At 36.1% G+C, this 21,208-nt stretch overlaps 1 protein-coding gene across 1 annotated transcript in view; it reads left to right on the plus strand.

The window, feature by feature from the left end:
• The window catches only part of LOC135216294 (bridge-like lipid transfer protein family member 1), a 661,298-nt gene that overhangs the window by 532,271 nt on the left and 107,819 nt on the right, over window positions 1–21,208 (plus strand). The window contains exon 19 of the mRNA XM_064251460.1: window positions 13,908–14,070. Coding sequence (XP_064107530.1) covers window positions 13,908–14,070 — 163 coding nt within the window. The remainder of the gene's footprint in view (window positions 1–13,907; window positions 14,071–21,208) is intronic.

Consider the following 21,208-nt stretch of genomic DNA (forward strand, 5'->3'; position numbering starts at 1 on the left):
TTTTAGCTACTCACAGGAGGATGTGGTACCCATCCCCTGGAATAATTGGCGTCTACTGTATATACGTACATGATACATTTTATAAACAATATTTTTTTACTAATTCTGTGTACAACAGTGTTAAGGAAACATTTGCTAATTGTACCTCTTTGGTAATTCATTAGTCTTCAATCATTTAATTAATTCATATCTGAGTAAGTGAATATAATTCATGTCAACATTCCCACACCCCTGCATCATTGTATATATAGTGCATGTAGGATAATGAGAAAAATCAGAAGACTGTTACATATACAGGCAGTCCCCTGCTTACGATGGGTTTGGCTTACGATGTTTCGAGGTTACAACGCTTTTCAATTATATTCATCAGAAATTACTGGCTGTAGGTATGTACTTTTAATGGTAAAATATTTTAAGATGACTTTGAAATTTTTAAGATGACTTTGAAATTATATTAATAATATAACCTCAAAGATTAATACAGTAATAGTTTAGTAAATTAGGTATTTTTGAAGTAGGATGTTATCTAAGGTATACATTTAGTATCTGAACTTTCAAGATAGGCAGTTATAAGCATTTTTAGTGCTGGTTCTAACTATTCGCGGGATGTCTGGTACACATCCCTGCGAATACGGGGGGAACACTGTAATGGAAAATCACAGATACTATATAACACTACTGTCAGTGTCATCCTCTTTGATATCAATATCATCACTGTCACTTTCGTGATCTCCAATGTCAATAAGAAAACAAACATATGCTCTCTAGCAACATCTTTACTCCTATAATCATCATCTAATTTCTTGACATGGGGAAAACATTCCTTCCAGTCTTCTGTTTTAACATTGTCTATCATAGCCAGTCTTGTAAGCTGCTCAACTGTTTTCAGATTGATTTGAATTAGTTATTTTTTCTGACATCTCCCTTTATTTGAACCCATATAAGTTTTATGGGGTTCAAATGACAGTAATATGGTGGCAGTCTGAGCTCATCAAGACCATTTGTATGAGCTATATATCTCATTAATCACATACCTGGTTTTCTTTGTGACACTAGCAAGCTGTAGCAATTTTGGCTTTTTAGTAATATTGCCACAGCTAAGAATTGGTCACACTAAACTGACGCATGGTTACGTAATGAGTAACCCCCATGCCCCTATACCTATGTGTGAAATATGTAATGTACAAATAACAATAAAACATATTTTAAAAATCTGCCCTGAATATAGAATGCAAAGAGACATTATTTAGAAGATTTTCCCTAAAGATTTATTGTCAGAAAGTGACATTTTCACTTTTTAATATTTTAAAATTCCTTAAATTTAATAATTTATACAATAAAATATAATATTCATATTGTAATTAATAATATATTAATAAATATTTTTTTTCTATAGTAATTTATAAAGATTTTCAATAGCTTGTCTAATCCTTCAGGTCAGCCCTAGGAGAGTTAATATTAACCCAGTGGTCTGGTTAAAATATAAAAAGCATGCTGTTTGTCAGCATTTTAGATTCTATTTTGCTGTGGTAGTAAGTATTCTCCATTATGATGAAGGATCAACTATCCCCTATATTAGGCAATAATTGTTCCTTAAACCAATTTAAAAATCTTTCATAGTCCATGGAATCATGGTAGTCGCCTTTGGCATAATTTTTTTACCTAAACAACATTAGCACATCTTGGACAAACCCCTTCTTACTCCCCACATTTAAGTTTTGGTGCTATTTTGCCTTTACCCGTTGTTCAACACTGACTTAACACATTCATTTTGGTTTATCCAAGTTTCATCCGGATTATCGGATATTCAGGTTTATATTCTTTTCAATTAATAGTAGGTACTCAGTTCTCACTGCCATGACATTATCCCATTCCGTAAAATACCCCTTCCACTCGTCACTTTTCTGTACCGAAATCCAAGTCCTCTTGCAATTTTCCATAACATTGTTCTTCCACCATAAAACCTTACTGGGTCTTCCTTCACTTTATCCAACTGGGTGTCTAACACTGGGAGCTCTCCTCTCTCGTAGAAAGACAAAATCTCAAAACTATCTACCTTGTCCTTCACTCGGTTCCTCTTTTTGGGTTATACAGGTGAAGAGAAGGGACCACCATTGTAGCACACAGATGACTTGCTTGATTTTTTCATTGTTGACTGGCACTCCTGTAGCTTTGGCAGTTTTCTCAAATACTTCATTTCTTGGGTCTGCTCCCCACTGTAAGCTGAAGTAACTGCTTGCTTAATAAGGGTTTGAAAAGAAGAACAATCTTCCTTAGTTCTTTGTTGTTTACTACTCCACAGAGATCATTATTTCATATCATTGAAATACAACTCTATCTCTCTCATTTGAAAATATATTCATATAAGAAAATCAGAAACAATATGCTAAAACCAAGCTGATTAAAGTTTAAGAGGGTGAGTTGAAGAGTGGAAAGTCTGTCCATAGATATCAAATTCTTCCCTGGACTGAATTTCTTGCTGCCTGCGTAGATCTCCAACGATAGCAGATGCATCCTTAAATTATTTTTCTTATCAGGAATGTCCTCACATACAAGACATATATGATATTAGAGTAAAAATGTTAACAGTCATAATGAAAATACTATGCTTTTATGTACAGAAAAGTAATGACAGAAATAATAGTGGAATTACAGTCAGAACGCCGAGAAATTCTCATATTGCTAATTGGCAATTGTCAACGGCTCTTTGAAGCTTTCATTGAGAGGTCCAGTGATGGTGTATTGCAGATCACCATCTCTCGGCACTGCTGTCAAACTGAGTCAAGTACAGATGCAGCATAATAAGACATATTTTTCTGTATGAAAACACAAGTTTTATTTTACCTTGATCACATGAATAATGCAAAATCCGATAAGTAAAAACAGGTATAAAGAATTAAATGCTTCTCTTATTGCTTTTACTTGTTGTATTCCTTTGTGTTTTATCTTAATGAGTTCAGGAAATCATGATTTAGTTGTACAATTAATACAGAATAATATGGTATGACAAAAACTTTCCTATCTAGGGCAAAATGTTAAATAAATGAAGAAATAAACATATTGCTAGTTTTCTGAGCTAGTACAGACAAAAATATGAGACACTGAGCCTAACTCCCAGTACCAGCCAATCAGAAGCTGCCAAACAAATGTCTCGTAGGCATAGGGCTCACCCAAGAATATACTGTAAGTGAATCAGCTATAATACTGTAGTAACTTTGAGAGGACTGATTTCTTGGGAATATAGTTTTTTACCATGCCTTCTTATACCATCAGAACAATTTAGTTTTGCCCTTGAGCAGTATTATGTAATTGGGATTATTTTTAAGAGGCCCATTGGTATTTGTTAGTCACGGATTTCAGTTGTTCAACAAAGACTGTGTTGATAGAAATCAGTATGACTTAAAGCTTTATATTTAAAAGTGGTTATGGTATGTAATGTTTTCCTTGCAAAGTATGATCAGTCTACTGAGATCCATCCTTGAATGTTAGCAGCATTCTCTTTATACAGACCTCCCCAAACATGGGTAAGAATATTCAGTTGAGTGCATGTGTGGCACTAACATTGCCATCATTTAGCAAGTTATAACACATTATTGACTGTAGTTCCTAGGGCTTGTTCAATATACCGTGGTGGTTTTGTAATGCCCTTTGTATTGTACTCTTTTACCTGTCACCACAGTTTTTCTAACATCATAAACTTTACCCATTTCTTGATCCTCCATTTCTTAGCCACCCCAGACACATTCACACTATCTTCCCGAGTCTTGCATACTTTGCCCTTTCACTTTTGCGTCAGTTAATGCTGCATGTGCACATACATACAAAACCAGAGACTTAGAATTGTATATGCCCCCAGAATATTTAGGAAAGAGTTTTGTGTATGATGATGTAAACCCCATGTCCCTGGCCATTTGTTGCATTTCATGCTAATAACAATTTGATATCAGATTAGTGCTTTACTACCCCATTATATTTTGATGAGCTACTTAATGTGTGTTTTTTTAATTAATGAAATTTATCATCTGGATATATGACTGTATTTCAAGGTTTGTGATATTTATGTCTGCAATTACTGTGAAAGTCTTTATTGAAATCCATACTCTGTTTACTGACTTTTGCAACATGTACACTTGTTTTCCTGCCAGGATTCACATACTAACAGATGGGGGTAATTAAGCAGTAATCTCAGTTGCTATTTTTGTTGTAATTAACTTGGTTTGCAGGACATTTGCTATAATGGTATAGTCATATGTTGGCCAAAGCTTTTTAGTCTGTGTAGATAATTTTATGGTGTTGGTTGTTGCAGTGTTATACAAAGAATAAAGTGGAGCCATGTAAACTAAATTTTGATGATTTTCTTTGTTGAGGTGAAGGTCTTAGTTTAAATAAATGAGATATTTTTCTTTATCATCCAAGGGCAAGTATACGTTACTGTATGATTAGTGAAACTCTTTTGTAAACCATAGTACATGTCTAGGTGACCTTAAATTATGTAGTTCAAACAATTACACTGGCTACTAATGGTTATGCATGGGAAATTCCTTTGATCACGCCAGTAAGCATATCACCTTATCTCAGAATTGGCCATTTGTCACAACTTTGGCATAGTGGGTGGTTTAGAATTTACCCTTTGACTGGCACTCTGCTATTGAGACTTTAGTGAAATAACTTAAGATGTTATAGGTTTATGAACATATAAAATTAAAACATTTGTTACAAGATATGTTATCATCCCAGGTTCCTGACGTTCTTGAATCAGTGCTAGCTACTTGTTTTACAAAACATCTTAATATCAGTTTTATAGATGTGCATGTCATGCATTCCCTAATACCAGAGATACTATGTGACTTTAGTACTTGCCTCAAGCACATGCAATGCCACCTTTCATGTGTCATACCCCTGTTGTATATAGAGTATTTAGTATAGCCTCTGTTTAAATGTTACTGATAGTATAATTTACTCATAGCTTCTGTTTTCCAACTTTTTTCCATGTATGAGCATCCTATTCTGTGGAAACATTTAGTTTCTTATGAACTATCATGACACTTCCCCTGTTTTTAAGTAAATTGAATGACATAAGGACTTGAGTGAATGGAATCCCTTATTGGAGGTTGTCATTCAGCAGTGCAGTATGGGTACAAGTGAGCTCTATTTAGTATAATTTAAGAGCAACTAATATTCTGAAGGTATATTTACTGTTCTGAACATTAGTGTAAAGTAATTGCATATTTAATATGAAACAGTAGCAGTTTAAGGATCATAAGCTCACTCTTTGGTTACTTCAAATAGTTTATATTTCCATGATAGGTCTTAAAAAAAGAACAGAGAATCCAGAATTATAAATTTGGCACTGTATATTCTGTCAGTTTTTGGAAGAGTCAGTGTTTGGGCTCTTAACATTTAGGATTTCTCATTAGCTGTTCCATAATTCATATCACCTGAGGTACTTTAGATAATTTGATCAATATTCATATCATTTGGCCCAAAGATAATATGCTGCCTTATTTTCTTTCATTTAAAGACAAAGTAAAAGCAAAATATTTGAATTGGATGAGTGTGGGAATGGAAGGTATCTATCAAAGATTGGAGGGCACTGTGCCAAAACTACACTTTTGAAAATGAAAGCCTTGCTTTTAGTCAAAAGTCAGTCTTCTAGGGTTAGCATTTGTACTTGGCAATAAAAACAATTCTTAGTGGATTTTTTTTATCAACAAAAACTACTACTACGGGTGGAAATTTGGCAGATAAAGTAAGAGGCAAAGGAATTACTAATACCAAAAGGAAAAAGGAAGAAAAGGTGGTCAAAGACTTGAAAACCTTTAATAACAAGAATGTTTTAATTATATATGAAACACAGATATGGAATGTACTGTTAGATTGCATTTTTGCTTGGAATGTTTACAGTTTTGAAAGTTTTTGAAGGATTGATTTATTTAAGATGAATCTTACATACTGTTGTAGTTAGCTCATATCTCTGCTCCAATAGGTGATTCAGCATTCAAACATCATTCCTACATAATCTGATGTTATTTGATTTGTATCCTGTGGAAGACATCCTAGAAAGATTAAAATTATAGTACCATGATAGGAGAAAACAGCCAAAATTCACAAAATACTACCTACAATTGCCTACACCTAATGGCTGAAAGGAGAGTTCTGACTAGAGATAAAACACTCAAACAACTGGTGGAGAACAGGTGAACTATCCTACCTTTTTGTGTAGTGTGAGCACTTGAATTATGCTGCAACTACCTTGAGCGAGAATATCATAAATAATGTCTGACTCTGAGGGATCATAATGAAATATTTTTTAAAGCTTGAACCTGTTTCAGTAGGTTACAAAGCTAAGTTCTTTGACACTTAACTTCAGGTATATACATAAGATGGAAAGATGCTAAATCCACTACATATGTCTTTTTCAGTCATTCTGGAGAAAGCTACTCGTAAAATTTTTATACTGCTAGTTTTAAGGAAATATTGCTCTTCTAAGAGTGTTTTAACATCAAACATCTTTTCCTGCACACACTTTAATCATATGCTACATTGTCTCTGAGCAACAAATCCCTGCTGCACCAACTTGTACCATTTAGAGTTTATACAAACCTCCTCCTGTGCATGCCCAGACCTTCATAGGATGTCATTTCACTTCTAACTCTCTGCTCCTGAGAATCCAAAGTTATAATTTGATGGGAAGGGAGGGGGCACTTGCACTGTAATTAATGATTTTACATTGAAAAATGTGTTTTGCATTATATAAACTGTTAATTCACTACAGTATTTGTTTAGGGGCAAGGACAAGTATATACAAAACATCAGGGTGGCTAGGATTAGGAAATTGAAGACAATAGAAGTTGAAGTTCAGTCCTCAGTTTATTTAATAAAGGTTCATGGTTCTTAAAGTGAGGTTTGCACACGATTCACAGATTGGTCCTCTTTAGGATATGAGGTAATAGGGGCAGTAGCTTGTACCACATGAAGCAGATCAGAGGGACATCAAATGCTTGTCAGTGATTGAGTGGTGAAGGCTGTTACTGTGGCAAGGGTAAGTCATGACTCCAGAATTACTATAGATAATGAGAGAGGGTGGTGTGATAAAATCCCCCACTTGTGAATAATACCTGATTTGCTAGAAAAATCAGTTCCAACAAAAAGCATCAAAATGTTTATGAAATATCTCAATTTCCTAAATTTCTTAAAAGTAGAATGGCATCCTGTTAATTGCTTGAATGATGGAAGAAATTTGTTGAAGGCCAACAAAGATAAGAGAGTATTCATTGAATGTACCTCTACCTTTAAGGGGGCCAGCCGGAACCCTTATATATGGGGGTATAGGGCAAAAAATGTAGTCATGAAAAAATTCATGGAGCTTCATATGGCAATTGAGAATACGTATACAAAATATTTCGTCAAAGTTCCTCTTACTTTCGTAGTTACAGGGTAATTAGTTAACTTAACTCAATAAGCCTAAAACACATATCCGTACAAGAAAATGCAATATTTCTTCTATTATCGTGAATTTTGATAATTATTGTCAAAGAAATTGGGAGAAATGGCATCTGTAGACATTCCCCGAGTCGAGAAGGGACACTTCACTTCAGTCAGCTACCAAGTCCAACCATCAGTGCGAGCACAAAACTTATAGTAGTCTACACGTTCGATTTCACCTCTGACATTCGCTTGCTTGTTTTACGTATGTTTATGTATGTTTCAGCAAGAATTTCATCATGCCAATGAGGAAAAGACAAGGAAAACATCTCGCTAACATACAGACGAAGAAAATCGCTCAAGTATTATTACAGAATATCATAATATACGCGTAGTTAGTGAAGAGAGAGGGGAGGGTTGCGTAGTAAAGGCTGCATAGTAACACTCCCGTCTTGCCTGACAGCACACGTCACACTGTGCCCAAGGCTACGATCTTTGAGCAAAGAGATCTTCATTTATGGTAAATATCAAATTTTGTTTTGGTTTTTTAATACCCAAAATGGAATATGAAATTCATAATAATCATGATTTATTAAATTGTCTTTGTAAAAAGAGAGTACACCTTCGAGTTTCACCTCTTTGTTTCGGCAAGAATTTCATCATGCCAAAGAGGAAAATACAAGGAAAACATCTCGCTAACACAGGAGAAGAAAATTCGTTGTAATAAGCCGAGTTTGTGAAGGGGAGATAGAGAGTTGCATAGGAAGGAGTGCCCCATCTTGCCTCAAGCTGTGCCCCAGGCTACGATATATGAGCAAAGGGATCATCATTTATGATTAAATTATGATAAATAAAATAGTTTTGGTTTATTAATACACAAAAAGAAATATACATTCATAATAATCATTATTATTAACATTGTCTTTATAGAAATACGAAGGAAAACTTTGAACGCCCATATCTCAAAACTATACTTATTGAACTTCAAAATCTATCTTCTCACTTAGTTTTAAAGCTATAACATTGGAATTTGGTATATAACTCAGAAAGACATTATAGAACAATAAAATAGAGCCCTCCAATTTTTTTTTCGTATAAATTTTTTTCTCCTGATTTATAGGGTTTATTTTTTTTACACATTGAAAAAATTAATATCTAGCAAAAAATGACTTTTAGAAAAAAAAACAAAAACTTTCTCATTCGATTGGAGGTCTACATAAGGTCTATACATGGTAGTAATCCTAGGTCTTAATATTAAATATCAAGGGAGGAGATAGAATTTGAAAAATGGTTATTTTCGGGATAAATCGCCCTGGCGTCACAAAACCGAAGGTCAGAGGTGAAAATCATATGTGGTTTGGAGATGTCCCAAGTCACCTTATTAAGTGGTATGAATATCAAAGTCCTGTCCTTAAAAAATGGCATTAGCCGTCCGGCCCCCTTAAATGAGATGAGATGCTTTTTGTCACACCTAAATAAACTCCTAGAGGAATCAGGATTTACTGTATTCTTGGATACCCTTTTCTTTTGGTTCCACATATGAGAAAAGTATCTAGAAAAAGGAGACAAATTCTTGAATGTGTTGGAGATACAGCCTGACTACCATAAGGGCAAAAAATACAGATCACCCTCTTTGGAGGATGATGGAGACTGTTCGGGGATAGCAGAAGGAAGAGCCATAATATCCAAGATGCCATATGAAAGAAATCTAAACCTCCTTGTTGGCTTTCCTTTCAAGTATCAAACTGGCCTCATTAAGTTACTTGAAACTTCCTCTTCTTGTGGGCACAGGAGTTGAAAGGAACTAAACAAAGCAACTGCAATTCTCAACTCCACAGAGAAGAGTTGATATCTTTTATGTAGCTATGAACACTCCAAGGCTCTGTTTCATTCCCAAGAACTCAAATGTTCCGGGAGGCAAGCCCCCACCAAAAGATGTAATGATTGACGGGGAGAAGAGCCTCATCTTCCCCTTCCTCCTCTGCAGGTGACTTAGCTGGTGAGGGACATCTGCTAGGTAGAATGGTTGGTTGTGGATTCTTTGATTGACCAGAGATCTAACTTTTGACTTCTGAGTCCTGTATACTAGTGAGTAAGGGCAACTGAATGGGCTGGTAGATGACTTTTAACACTTTGGGTTGAAGGCACATGGATACCGGGTGGAATCCAATTTTGCCCTAGAATGGGGACTTCTGTTGTTGGGCAGATATTAATGCAGTGATGAAGCTGATGAAGAACTGCTGATATTAAGGACTGTAATTTTAGTGACCATGAAGGTCAGGTTTTTGCTTGGTGCCTTGCCCAGAGGATCCAAAAAATGAACTGGATGCAAAAGTTACAATATTCTACCCAAGATTAGGATCATCTGACCTTTTGTAGGAGTTTACCCCTGATGATTTCCACAAACCATGACAAGGAGCAAAGGTGGTGGGCTTATCTTTGGTGATGACCTCCATGGAAAATAGGGGATGGTGTGCTTGAAAGGGACACCCCTGAATCTTGTTAGATATCTTTTAAGTCTCTAGTTGGGAAAGTGGAGTACCAGGGATCTTTCAAAATAATAGGTCATTATGAATAATTGATCATGGATAATTCAGATAAAACGTAAAGACTGTATTTCCCCTAGCCCTATAGAAAAAACTATATAAATTAGCTGATGTGGTAAAAACAAAATGAAAGCTAGACTGCCTCACTGATGCCATTTATATAACATCAAGAAAAGTTGCCACATCATTTTTTTATGGTGCATATGTTTCCTTTTATTTGCTAAGACCCTCAGATCCTATTGTTAACCTAGGAAAATGACTTGACATCCTGTAAGCTTCTAGATATCAGACCACTGTACAAGATATTGAAATGCACTCAGTAAACCATAATAAAAGGGTTTCAAAATCATATTTGATAATTATATGTTAAGTTTTCAGCATAAATAGATTAGTTTGTTTTTTTTGTGTTTGAACTAAGTTTGTCGATCTAAGTTACTGAAAGTGTGAAACAAAATATAAGTGATTTGCAAAGATCCTAGTGGTGACGAGGAAGAAGAAAGCAAGTTGAATCCTGTCCATGATCCTGTGCTTGTGCTGGCTAACCATTTCATCACACTGGAAGCCTGGGGGGAACATATCTCAACTGCAAATCTACTAGGTCACAACTCTGATGGTAAAAATGTTAAAGGAGTTTAGCATCAACCTGTTGCTATTGCTAGACACATAATAATTTCAAGTACATACCCTGTTGAGAGCATAGTTGATGCCTATTCTTTCACTTTAAGTGATTACCTGTGTAGCTAAAACTCTAAGGTGTTTTTAAGGTAGAGGTGTCTCAGCAATCTGTGATCTTAGTTACACTTTTAATTTGATTATAAATTGTCTAATTTATATAAGGAGGCATAGAAAGCATGTGCTAGTTTGAATAAAAAGCTAATCAGATGCATTATATAGTTTCGTTGATGTACAGTAGACCCCTGCATTCGGGGGGGGTGGGTACCAGACCCCTTGCAAATAGCTAAAATCCGTAAATACTTAAAAAGACCTGTAACAATGCTTAAAACTGCCCATTTTGATGGTTTAAACACCATAAAACCCTCTAAAATTGCTTACAACTGAGTATTTTATTAGTTTTATCATAAAAAGTGCATTTTGTCATGAAAATTAAATGAAAATACAGTAATTTGTGAATATATATCTGTGAAAAATACCGTGAACAATGGGTATATGTGGTCCGAAGAAAAATCAACAATTAGGAGAGTCTGTGAATAACAGGGGCCCAACTATATTATAAGAAGTTGTTTTAAGTGGGTAGTTCATTTTTTTCCATCTGTAATATAGTATTGTAAATATTAGAACATTGTAAAGTCAATATATTGATGTAAATATTTATTTAGTGAATAAGAATAACCCAATTTTCCTGTGGCACATTTTATTTTGTTTTAGCAATCATCTAGCCGAAGAATGTCACATTTCTTAAGCTAAAATAGAAATGTAATGCAATGTCATTTTTTCATACATTCAGGCATTCTAGTCATCACTAATATGCTGCAATCCTCTGTGGAGTTACAATAAATTCCTTTGCAGCAACCAACCATATTTTGTGAAATTGTAATTAGTTTTGTGAATAAACATCAGTTTCAACACAGTTTTTTTGGAGAAGGATTCCCAGGACAAGTAAGACTTAATCTATCTATGTAAGCCTGTTGTTCAGCATCTGTAGCTTACATTTCCTCTGAAGAGCTGTGTGCATTATCTCCCTCCCTCTCCACAAACAAACTAGAAACTAAACTAGGAATAATAGCAAACCCATTGTCTATTAAAAGCATAGTTTATTCACAAGTCTAACGTGATAAATGAAGTAAAATGAAATTGAATGGAGTGATGGGTAAGGACAAGCCTTAACCCTAACACACACAAATTTAAGAAAAAGTTCAACCCTTGCACAAACATTGTGCCTTCGACAGTAACTAATTAATTCTCCACAATATAAAAAGCAAGGTATTTCTATAATGACCAAAGTCATGGTAACTGTCAAAGTTCCCTTCAACTTGTGACCTCTATCGATACATCTGAGGAGCAAAAGAAAGAGGGTTACTTTTTCAAACAAGCACAGAAAAAAAGGGTTATGGGATTTCTCCTTTGTTACTGACCAGAAATACCCATCAGATCATATGCAAGAAATAAATGGCATATAGAAATCATAGTCGAAATATGAGAATCATAAGTGGCATAAAGATAAAAAATGGAAGTACAAATCCAATACACGAGTCATATGTAAAGAGAACAGTACGTAGAGGTTAAACACAAGAAAAGTGACAAAGTCCATTCGTGCTTTGAAAATAAAAACTTAGCTCACCTCACTTGCAGCTCAAAAGCATCCCAACAAATATAGGTCTTTCACAAAAGAGATATGACTCCCTAATAATTACCCTGTTGCTCAAAATGTAACATCTATCTTCATTTGCTCCACCCATCAGAATGAACTTACATACATATGTTTTCATCTGTGGTATGCAGTATTTTCAAGCATACATACTAAGTATATTTTTGTAACTACATACCCTCATTCAGAAAGTATCGCCAACAACTTCCGTCCTGTGGATGTTCCATGATTATCTGTGTCATTGTTCAAGGTGTCATGCATCAGCTAGACTTCACAAGTGAAGAATGTTTTTCTGTCTCCATGGGAGTCAAAGCTGACCATCAACTTTGTAAGCACTGACACAAGCAGCTATGAGACTGTCTTCCTATTACGCCTTTCAAATCTTGTATGTACTGTCAACTATTGTTTCAGCACTGAATTACCTCATAGGTCCCAGTTCATGGCCTTTGACCTAAATTTTAATATCAATTCAATAAAACCCAAAAACATGTCTCCTAACTTGCATTTCTGCTTCCGAAAATTCATTATTGTCCCATGCAAGAGCAACCATATTATCTTCATCAACCCGCACTTCAAAATAAAAAATTTAAGTATTCTTCTGATATCTAACTGAATTGTTACAGTTTAGTCATTCTACCTAGGTAAACCCCTGTATTAGACATTATCAATAAATGCACAAGGACATAACCATTTTCTGCAAGTAGAAGGACACAGGGTCCATATGTGCCAAAATTGAAAAGGATTCTTTTTATGGAATTGTTTGATATGGGAGCTAATGGGCCTGAAAACATCTATGAAGATATGAGTTTTCAGTAAAAAGCAAATATCTTTCTATTGGTAGGTGTAACTTATCAGCTCTAGGCTCTACTTGCTATGTATGCTTAAAATCTGCCTTCCTATTGATGTCAGGTGAACCTGAGTAGTAATACCAGTTGTATGTTTCCTAGTGGCATTTATTACCCTGTAGATTAGCTGATTTTGTGGCTACACAGTGAATATGTAAGGTATGTTATGCAGTACATTTTTTCAACTTGAGAAAATTTCAGTAAATGAGATTTTATATTATGTTTTATTTATTGTTTTAGTTGATAAAAACATTAATTGAAGAATTGATTATTGGGATCAGGAATTTATTTGTGTGTTAATGAAAAGCCTTTCAAATAACTGAAGTATGTAAAAGGTGTACCCAGATGAGTAGGTGAGACTAAACAAAAAATGTTGGAGCCAAGTACAATATTTTTGAAAAGATGGCAACAGTCATCATTTGGATTTGGATTTATGATTTGTCTCAAGTTTTTGTTATTAAGAACAACCTTTATGCTGCAAAAGCCATGTACATAGTAGGTTGAAGGGAAATGTTTGTATCAGGAAATCATTACAGTATTACGTAATTCACAATCAAAATGTTCTTTTTCAGTTATTTGTAATGCACTTAACTTTTCCATTAGTTTTTAACTTTTTCAATTAATTTTTCCCTATAAGATATTTTTGAGGTGTTGACAGTTTTTTATTATAAAATTTTGATAATTGGATTGAATATATGATGTCAGCTATTTTAAAGGTATTGAATGTGTGATATCAGTTATTTTATGGTTTATGTCCAAACACAGATGACAGTTGCACCAATGGAGGTGAAGATGTAACAGAAGGGATTATGAGCTCTAATTCTACCCAGCTTCCACCACGACGTTCCCTTCCATCATATCCTCCACGTTCATCAAGAGCCTCTGTCATACTTCCCATCTTCAACTCTGCTTTTGAGTCTCCTGCAAGGTGAAAGAAATTTAAATGAGTTTTGCAATTTTTGCTTTTCCTGCTGTTGATCTTTTGTAATTGCATCGTATGATTTTTGGAAGATTAGATAAGAGCATGGAAGCCAGCTTTAAAGCTTTAGTTTTTCAGACTTTAAATATACCTTTAACCCTTAGTATAATATTTTTATGCTGAGCATTAACCATCATGTAATATTTTAAGCTATTGCTGAGTATCTCCTTTCGGAATGAAAAATGCTGTGTAATATATTCATGTTATATTTTTTATAAAAGGAAAGTAATTATGCTGTATAGTCTTCAAGTGGTAAACTGTGACTAGAAAATGTAAGTAGTGCTTACAAAACATTTTTTTTATATTCTTTTTACAAAGACATATGACATTTTGTTTTATAAAAATTTAATGCTTTAGTTGCAAGAAGTAGGCAGAAATACAGTACTGTACTACTACTATTCCCTGTCTTGCGTATGAAAAGTAGTTATTTATTTTATGCTTATTTAAGGGGAAAACCAAAAGGCTTTTTTAGAAGAAATGAAAATACTAGATGACCAAGCTGACATTAATAATAATTTTTTGAATTTGCAATGGGAGATATTTTAAAATAATTATTTGTACTAAAAACATACATGTATTTAAATTTTCTTATTACATCAGAATCAGGGTTAGGATCTTGAAAATACTACTGGAGATATACGCCAGAAAAAGGGATGGCAATATAATGGATAGAGTTTGTTGAACATTGATATCATTGTTAATGTGCTTTTGTAGAGTTGTAGCACATGTTGCATCATGCACCTTAATTTCTGATGATTGCTCCTTTGAAATCTGTTTTAACTATGGTCAAGAGAAAACTGTAGCTTGCCCTAGCACACGTTATAGTTTTTGTAGATTGAGTGGAAATCCATCTTAACCCTTACTTTGGTTTGGTGTGTTTTACTTCTATTTTATTGTGGAATTCAGATGCCTTTCCAGTGGCTGTCTATAGCGCCCTGGGATTTTGCAACAGGTGCGCCCATGGGTTAAACCCTCCAACCTCCATTGGGCCTCCAGCATGGCTTTTCCGAGGTTCAAGGGAGTATGCCAGTGACCTTCGCCTAGGAGAATTGGCAGGATGAATAGCCAGCTCCTCCACTAAACTTCCATGGCCTTTTCAGTGGCTATCCATCAATACTTGGGAGAATGCAACAGGTTTGAATGTGGTAATTCCTACCAGCCTCCCTTGGATGTTCAGTATGACTTCCCCCAGGTTCAGGGGAGTATGTCAGTGACTTAAGTCTAGGAGATGTGTGTCCTCCTTGTACAGAAACATGAGAAAAATATCTTAGAAAATTCTCTAATTTGTACTGCCGAAGCAAGTACTAACCATAATATACTGCTGAAACAATTACTGGAACTGATCCTCAGTCGACGATAGCAGGGACCAATTCTTGTTCTATGATAGCAACTTGTTATATAAGCACCATTCTTCCCTACTACTTTCTACCCTTACACTTTAATTTTCTGCAAAAGAAAGTGTGAGGGTTAAGAAATATTATTTACCAATGGGTAGCAAGATTAGGTTCAGTAAACATGTTATTCCTGTGGCCCAAAGGAATAACAAAATATTTATAAACACTAAAGCAAGTATTGATTGAGGATATGCAAAAAACCTACGTCCTGAGAATGAAGTTTAAAGTAATATTATTTACCGACTGATAGCAATTTTGGTCCAAAGGAATAATGAACATTTAATAATTATACCTTGTAAACATCATTGCTGTAAAATATTTTGGCCTAAAGGAAAGTTACAAGATGCTAGAATTCCTTTTTAGGGCAACACTATACTATCGGCTCACAAAAAGCCTATGAAAGACGAACATTCACAAATTACTTTTATGGTAATTGTTTAACAACATCTAGTGAATCACCTATGCTCTGTAAAAAACACTGATATAAAAGCTTGTCCTAATGTAAGATGCAAGATTACTTTCAGAGCAAAATTATACCAGTAACACGCAAGTAAAGTCACCTATCTGTTAGCCTGAAAGAATGACGAAACATTCAAAAATTACTTTGAGACAATAGACAGTTTGCAAGTATTTATACTCTGAGAAACACCATTTGATAATTTAAAGTAAAGGCAGAACTGTACATATACTGAAGCTTATAATTAATGAGACCCAGTAAACAAAAAATATTGGAAAGTTAGCCTAAAGGAGTGGTGTAACATACAAGAATTACTTTAGGGCTGAACTATTTTGTTGGCTCATAAGAGTAAACAACAGATTAGTTGATGAATCAACTCAACAATGATAAAAACAAGAAAAACTCATCTTGAGATTCCATTGAAGGTTACTAAATATGCATTCCAGTGGGAATGCACACCACTGAAACCCAGTTAGATAACTGGAATGTAATGAAGAAGCTACTGCCATCAACGGTGGTTACCAGACAACGGTAGGAACATACTGACCTTTCTGCATACAGTCGTTTCTATTCTCCCTCTAGTGGGGAGAACTATCACCTGCACAGTTTTGAAGTGTTACCCGTGAATTTTGAATTAAAGCTGGTGCAAGAAGTGGAACTTATAGCAATGTTATTACTGGGAAGTTGCATATACAAAACAGAGGGTTTTACTGGAGTAGCTTGCAAGAACAAGGTTGAATGCTCAAGAGGAACATAGCCACTAAGACAGGTAACCTTAAACCCATGCACCCTAGGAATACCAGGATGGCAAAAAGGCGACAATGCTATTGTGAAATAGATGAAAATAAAGATGCCTCTCCCCCATTGGTAATACTTAACCCACTGACAGTCTGACCAAATGAGAAAACATCCAAATGTTTGAGAGTAATCCTCTCTCATAGAAGAAGAGGGAGCAAAAGTGAAGGTAACACAAGGAGCAACTTTTAAGTCTTGGACACCAGTTGATGGTTCATTGAGAGTGTAAAAGCTTTAGTGAAGGCACAGAATCAACTGACATGGTTCAAGGAGAGAGGTAAAGAAAACAATTTTAAGGTCAAATGCATCGAAGAATGATTCCAGAGATGGATTTTAGGGAAGTCTGGTCAGGCTTTCCAAACTAACTCAGGGGTTTTATAGGTTCTTTGGGGATGTATTGTACAAAGTGACAAATCAGGTTCAAAATATTATGAATGGTACTCACTTAACATCTTCCTGCTCAACCATGTGTATTCTCGGGTTTAAGATAACCGTCATACTTCAGTAACCCCGAGTAGTATACTCGAAATTCTGTTCTGTCTTTCCTAGCAACTCCGAATAAACTCGGCTGTTGTTTATATTAGTCTCCCACCATTAGAAAATCCATTTTCTATGGATATAAGTGCCTTCTTATAGAAAATTGTAGCTATCTTGGTGTCACTTAGCCATTTGAGATGTATCCTTTCATCAGTCAGGACTTCTATTGTTTTTTGTGGATTTTTCTTTTATTATTATTGATATAACTATCATGAGTAGTGAGAGTGATAGTGATACAGAGTATTATGATGGAATGGACAATTCAGGGAGCGAAAGTGATGGTGATATGATGTCAGAATACTCTGATACTTCAGATGAAGATGATGATGGTAATATTCCTGATAATCAAGGCTGGCAAAGAATAATAATTTCGGATGATAAACCACCCACTCCCGCACAGCCTGCATTTATCATATGTAATTATTTTATTATACTGAAGAATTAGGAAAGAATAGAAATATAGACGAAAATGCAATAAATATATTCTTTATTTTTTATTCTCCTTGGTTTTTTATAATTTTCGAGAAAACTCGGCCTTGAGAAGTTATGTAACAGTTAAAGACTATCCTGACAAAAAAATATTTTTTTCTGAAGAAATATTCCATGTGATTTATCACTTTAGCTTATACTTTAGAAATAAACACTAAAAAAATAGGCTTCATAAAGACTGGAATTTGGGATAAAAAATGTAAGAGGGAAGGGGTTAAACTTAAAATGAATGGTTTCACAAAGAATAACCTTTCTGTAATCTATGGTTGTAGATAATGATGATCTCTTTTGAAATAAGACAAATATGAAGAAATCAGCATTTAGAGGGAGAATCACAGTGTGTCACATTAAGTAACAAACTTGGCCCATTTTCATTGGCAAGAGTTATTCATTGAAATGCTGCATAATGCTATGATTAAAGGGGCTGCAACCTTCAATAAGCCTTTCTTTCTGATCCTCTAGTGGATAACCTCCTCTCTTGAGATGAAAGAGACTCCAGATGATAATTGAACCTGTGAAACTGGGGCTGCTTCAGAAGTTTCCTCCAAAGGGGAGGACCCTGGGTTTGTCCAGTAGCTCTGTGAACCACTATATGGGACCAAAGTGGAGTGATGAGGGTCATCATAATGTTTGTAAATGCCTACATATTTACTAAGACCTATCTGAGGAGACCAAAGGGAGGAAAGACGAAAGTTTTCTGAGTGTGCCACAGCTGATGCATTTCATCCATCCTCCTGATGCTGGATCTGGCTGAGGCAAGCAGAAGACAGATTGGAGTTGTTTTAGAATTTTCTTGCTAGGGGAAGGACAGATCTTTTGAGGATTCACCCAGCCTGTGCTGAAACAAACATTGTCAGAAGATTTTTCTTGGAGAGAGAGAGACATACATGCACATTTAGAAGTGTAGTCCAAAGAGACATTAGACTTAGTTGTGGGGTGCTTATGCAGTCTTTTCCATTCAGAGAAGACCCACCATTGACTCACAGCATCTATCACACATCAACTGAGGAGAAGACTGTTGCTTCCAGCAAGATCTGACAAAAGAGATGCGGTGTGTTTCAAGTAAAGACAGCCATCCTACAAGGTCACCAAGGCAGACCCTGACAGGCATGCTAAGTAATACAAGGAAGCCACAGGAAGAAACAAGCAGGATAAGTAAACAACACTAGGGCATACACAAAAACCTCACCTGGCCACCATAAATGACAGAAAATTACCAAGAGACCCAAAGGTAATAGGTTGTAGTATTGTGAAAAACTGAGACACACCAAAATTAGAACCAAAATTAGAATGTGTAAACAATTCAAGTAAGAAACTACTTCGTATATATTGCAGTTTACCCACTCTTACGGGAAGTGAAAACTGAATATGTGCATGTACAATCACAACAAAAAAAAAGTTTCAGAATCTTTTGGACAAGCACCTCAAATATTGTAAATTAACACTAGTACATATTGGCAACTCATGGAATTGGTGACTTGCATGCTAAACAGAGCAAGAGGAGAGTTCTAATCTCTGATGTCAGGATAATATCTAGAGTAATTACCAAGTAATTACATAGCTAATTTTTTCTAAGTACCGGTAGCTAATATTTGAAAATTGTGGCAACGATTCTTTTGTTTTGGTGTAGGTCGGTACCCTGCCCACTACCAGGGGAATATAGGTAAACAACCCGGCAAGAAAGAAGGCTCAATTATATTTTTAACCGGCCCTCTGACGGGAAAAAAAAAAAGGGGGGGTTCGTGGAGCTCGTAGCTTTCTTTGAGTTTGGATTTCATCGTTCACTGAGATTTTCCAGTACCATCGGTGAAGTACTCCGATTGTTTTGTCATTTCTATTCAACGTTTATTAGCTAGTCAGCTGTAATAACAGTACTTTGACCAGTTAGAGCTTTTAATCTGTTATTTTGAGTTTTTCTCCAGCATTGTCTGGCTCTAGTAAGTTGAGTGTCTGTTTTTGCAGCAAAGGCTGCAATACAGGGTTAACTTCGGCAAAGTATGATTCCCATTCTTCTGTTTCTGTTAGATGTAGGGTCAAGTTTGCACTGTTGATTTAAATTGTAATGAGTGTATAGGCTGGGATGATAAACAAAGGATGGTTCTGTCTTTTCACCGTTCATAGTTAGAAAAAGATAGGAAGCGTAAGGCTACTGCTAGATACAAAAGATCTTTAGCTAGCCAGAAATCTTCTTCTGAAGTGCCTGTGATTTCTGTTTTGTCCCCCAAACCCAGTCTTTCCTCTTTTCCACCTAATCCTGTCCCCGACTTCAATGCTTCCGATCCCAGTGCCATTGCCAGTCTCGACGCAAAGTTTGAACGTAAGTTTGAGCTGTTAGCTAACTAACTATGGCTCCAGTTAGGTGAGTCAGTGCGTATGCTTCTCGATAAAGAAGAAAGTAAAGTGTTAGTGGAGGAGCTGGCTGTCCGTCCTGCTGATTCTTCTAGGCAAAGGTCCCTGACATACTCCCCCGCACCTAAGAGAAGTCATACCGGAGGCCCAAGGGAGGTCGGTGGGGTCTGCCCAAAGGCAGTCAGCCTCCCAGTCGGACCTATAGGTGTTTCCCAGGTAGTGAAAGACAGCCATTGGAAAGGCAACTTGGATTGTGGTCATTGTCTTTCTTCGGTTTATTTGAGTCCGGAGAAATGGTGCCAATAGCTCGATAGTGACTTTTCCAGACCATTGAAAAGGTCTGCAGTGGACTCTTAATTGTACCCATCAGGTACTGCTTAAGAATGTAAAGAAGGTTAAACCTTCTTGTAGTTTCTGGGATAGCCCAGAGACATTTTCTTTGGCGAATTCCGATAAACTTCCGGAAGGAGACTTTTTCCCCGACCTGTAGCAAGATGTAAGCGTCTGAGATCGGTGCGCGCTTCAGCACCAGTGTCGCCTTTGGCCCTTCAAGCTGTACCAGTTACAGTTCACGAGCAGCCTAGGACACCAAGGTGTGAATTGTCCGCTGCTGTGGCTCCCGTATGTGCTATTCCTATTAGCCATGTCTCTGTTTCTGAGCATATTTCGACTGAATCTCTCGTTGATGCATGAGGGCCCATTGGCTCCTGAGACTTCGACGCATGGACTTTCAGGGGGGGCAGGAGTAACCATTAGCGCCAAAGTTCCCTTTTCCACCTGAACAGGAGTCGTTCACAGCGCTGACTCCGCCCCGCGGTTCCTCATATTTCTTCTTATCCTTCAGTCGGCACGGCCGACCCTCATTTGTCTAATGTATCATCTGCGGAAGAGGAAGAGATTGCTACAGAAGATTCTAAACCACCATTATCTTATGAAGCTCTTTTTCTATTTTTCTTGAAAAGTTATCCCAACTTTTTCAAGCCAGATACTCCTGCCCCTCCTGCTACAACCCTTCAGAGGAGTGAAGTTTCTTCGAAATCTCATGATCTCCCTCAGTTAGTGCTTT

This window comes from Macrobrachium nipponense, chromosome 6 (assembly GCF_015104395.2).
Source record: "Macrobrachium nipponense isolate FS-2020 chromosome 6, ASM1510439v2, whole genome shotgun sequence".
NCBI classification, from domain to species: Eukaryota; Metazoa; Arthropoda; class Malacostraca; order Decapoda; family Palaemonidae; genus Macrobrachium; species Macrobrachium nipponense.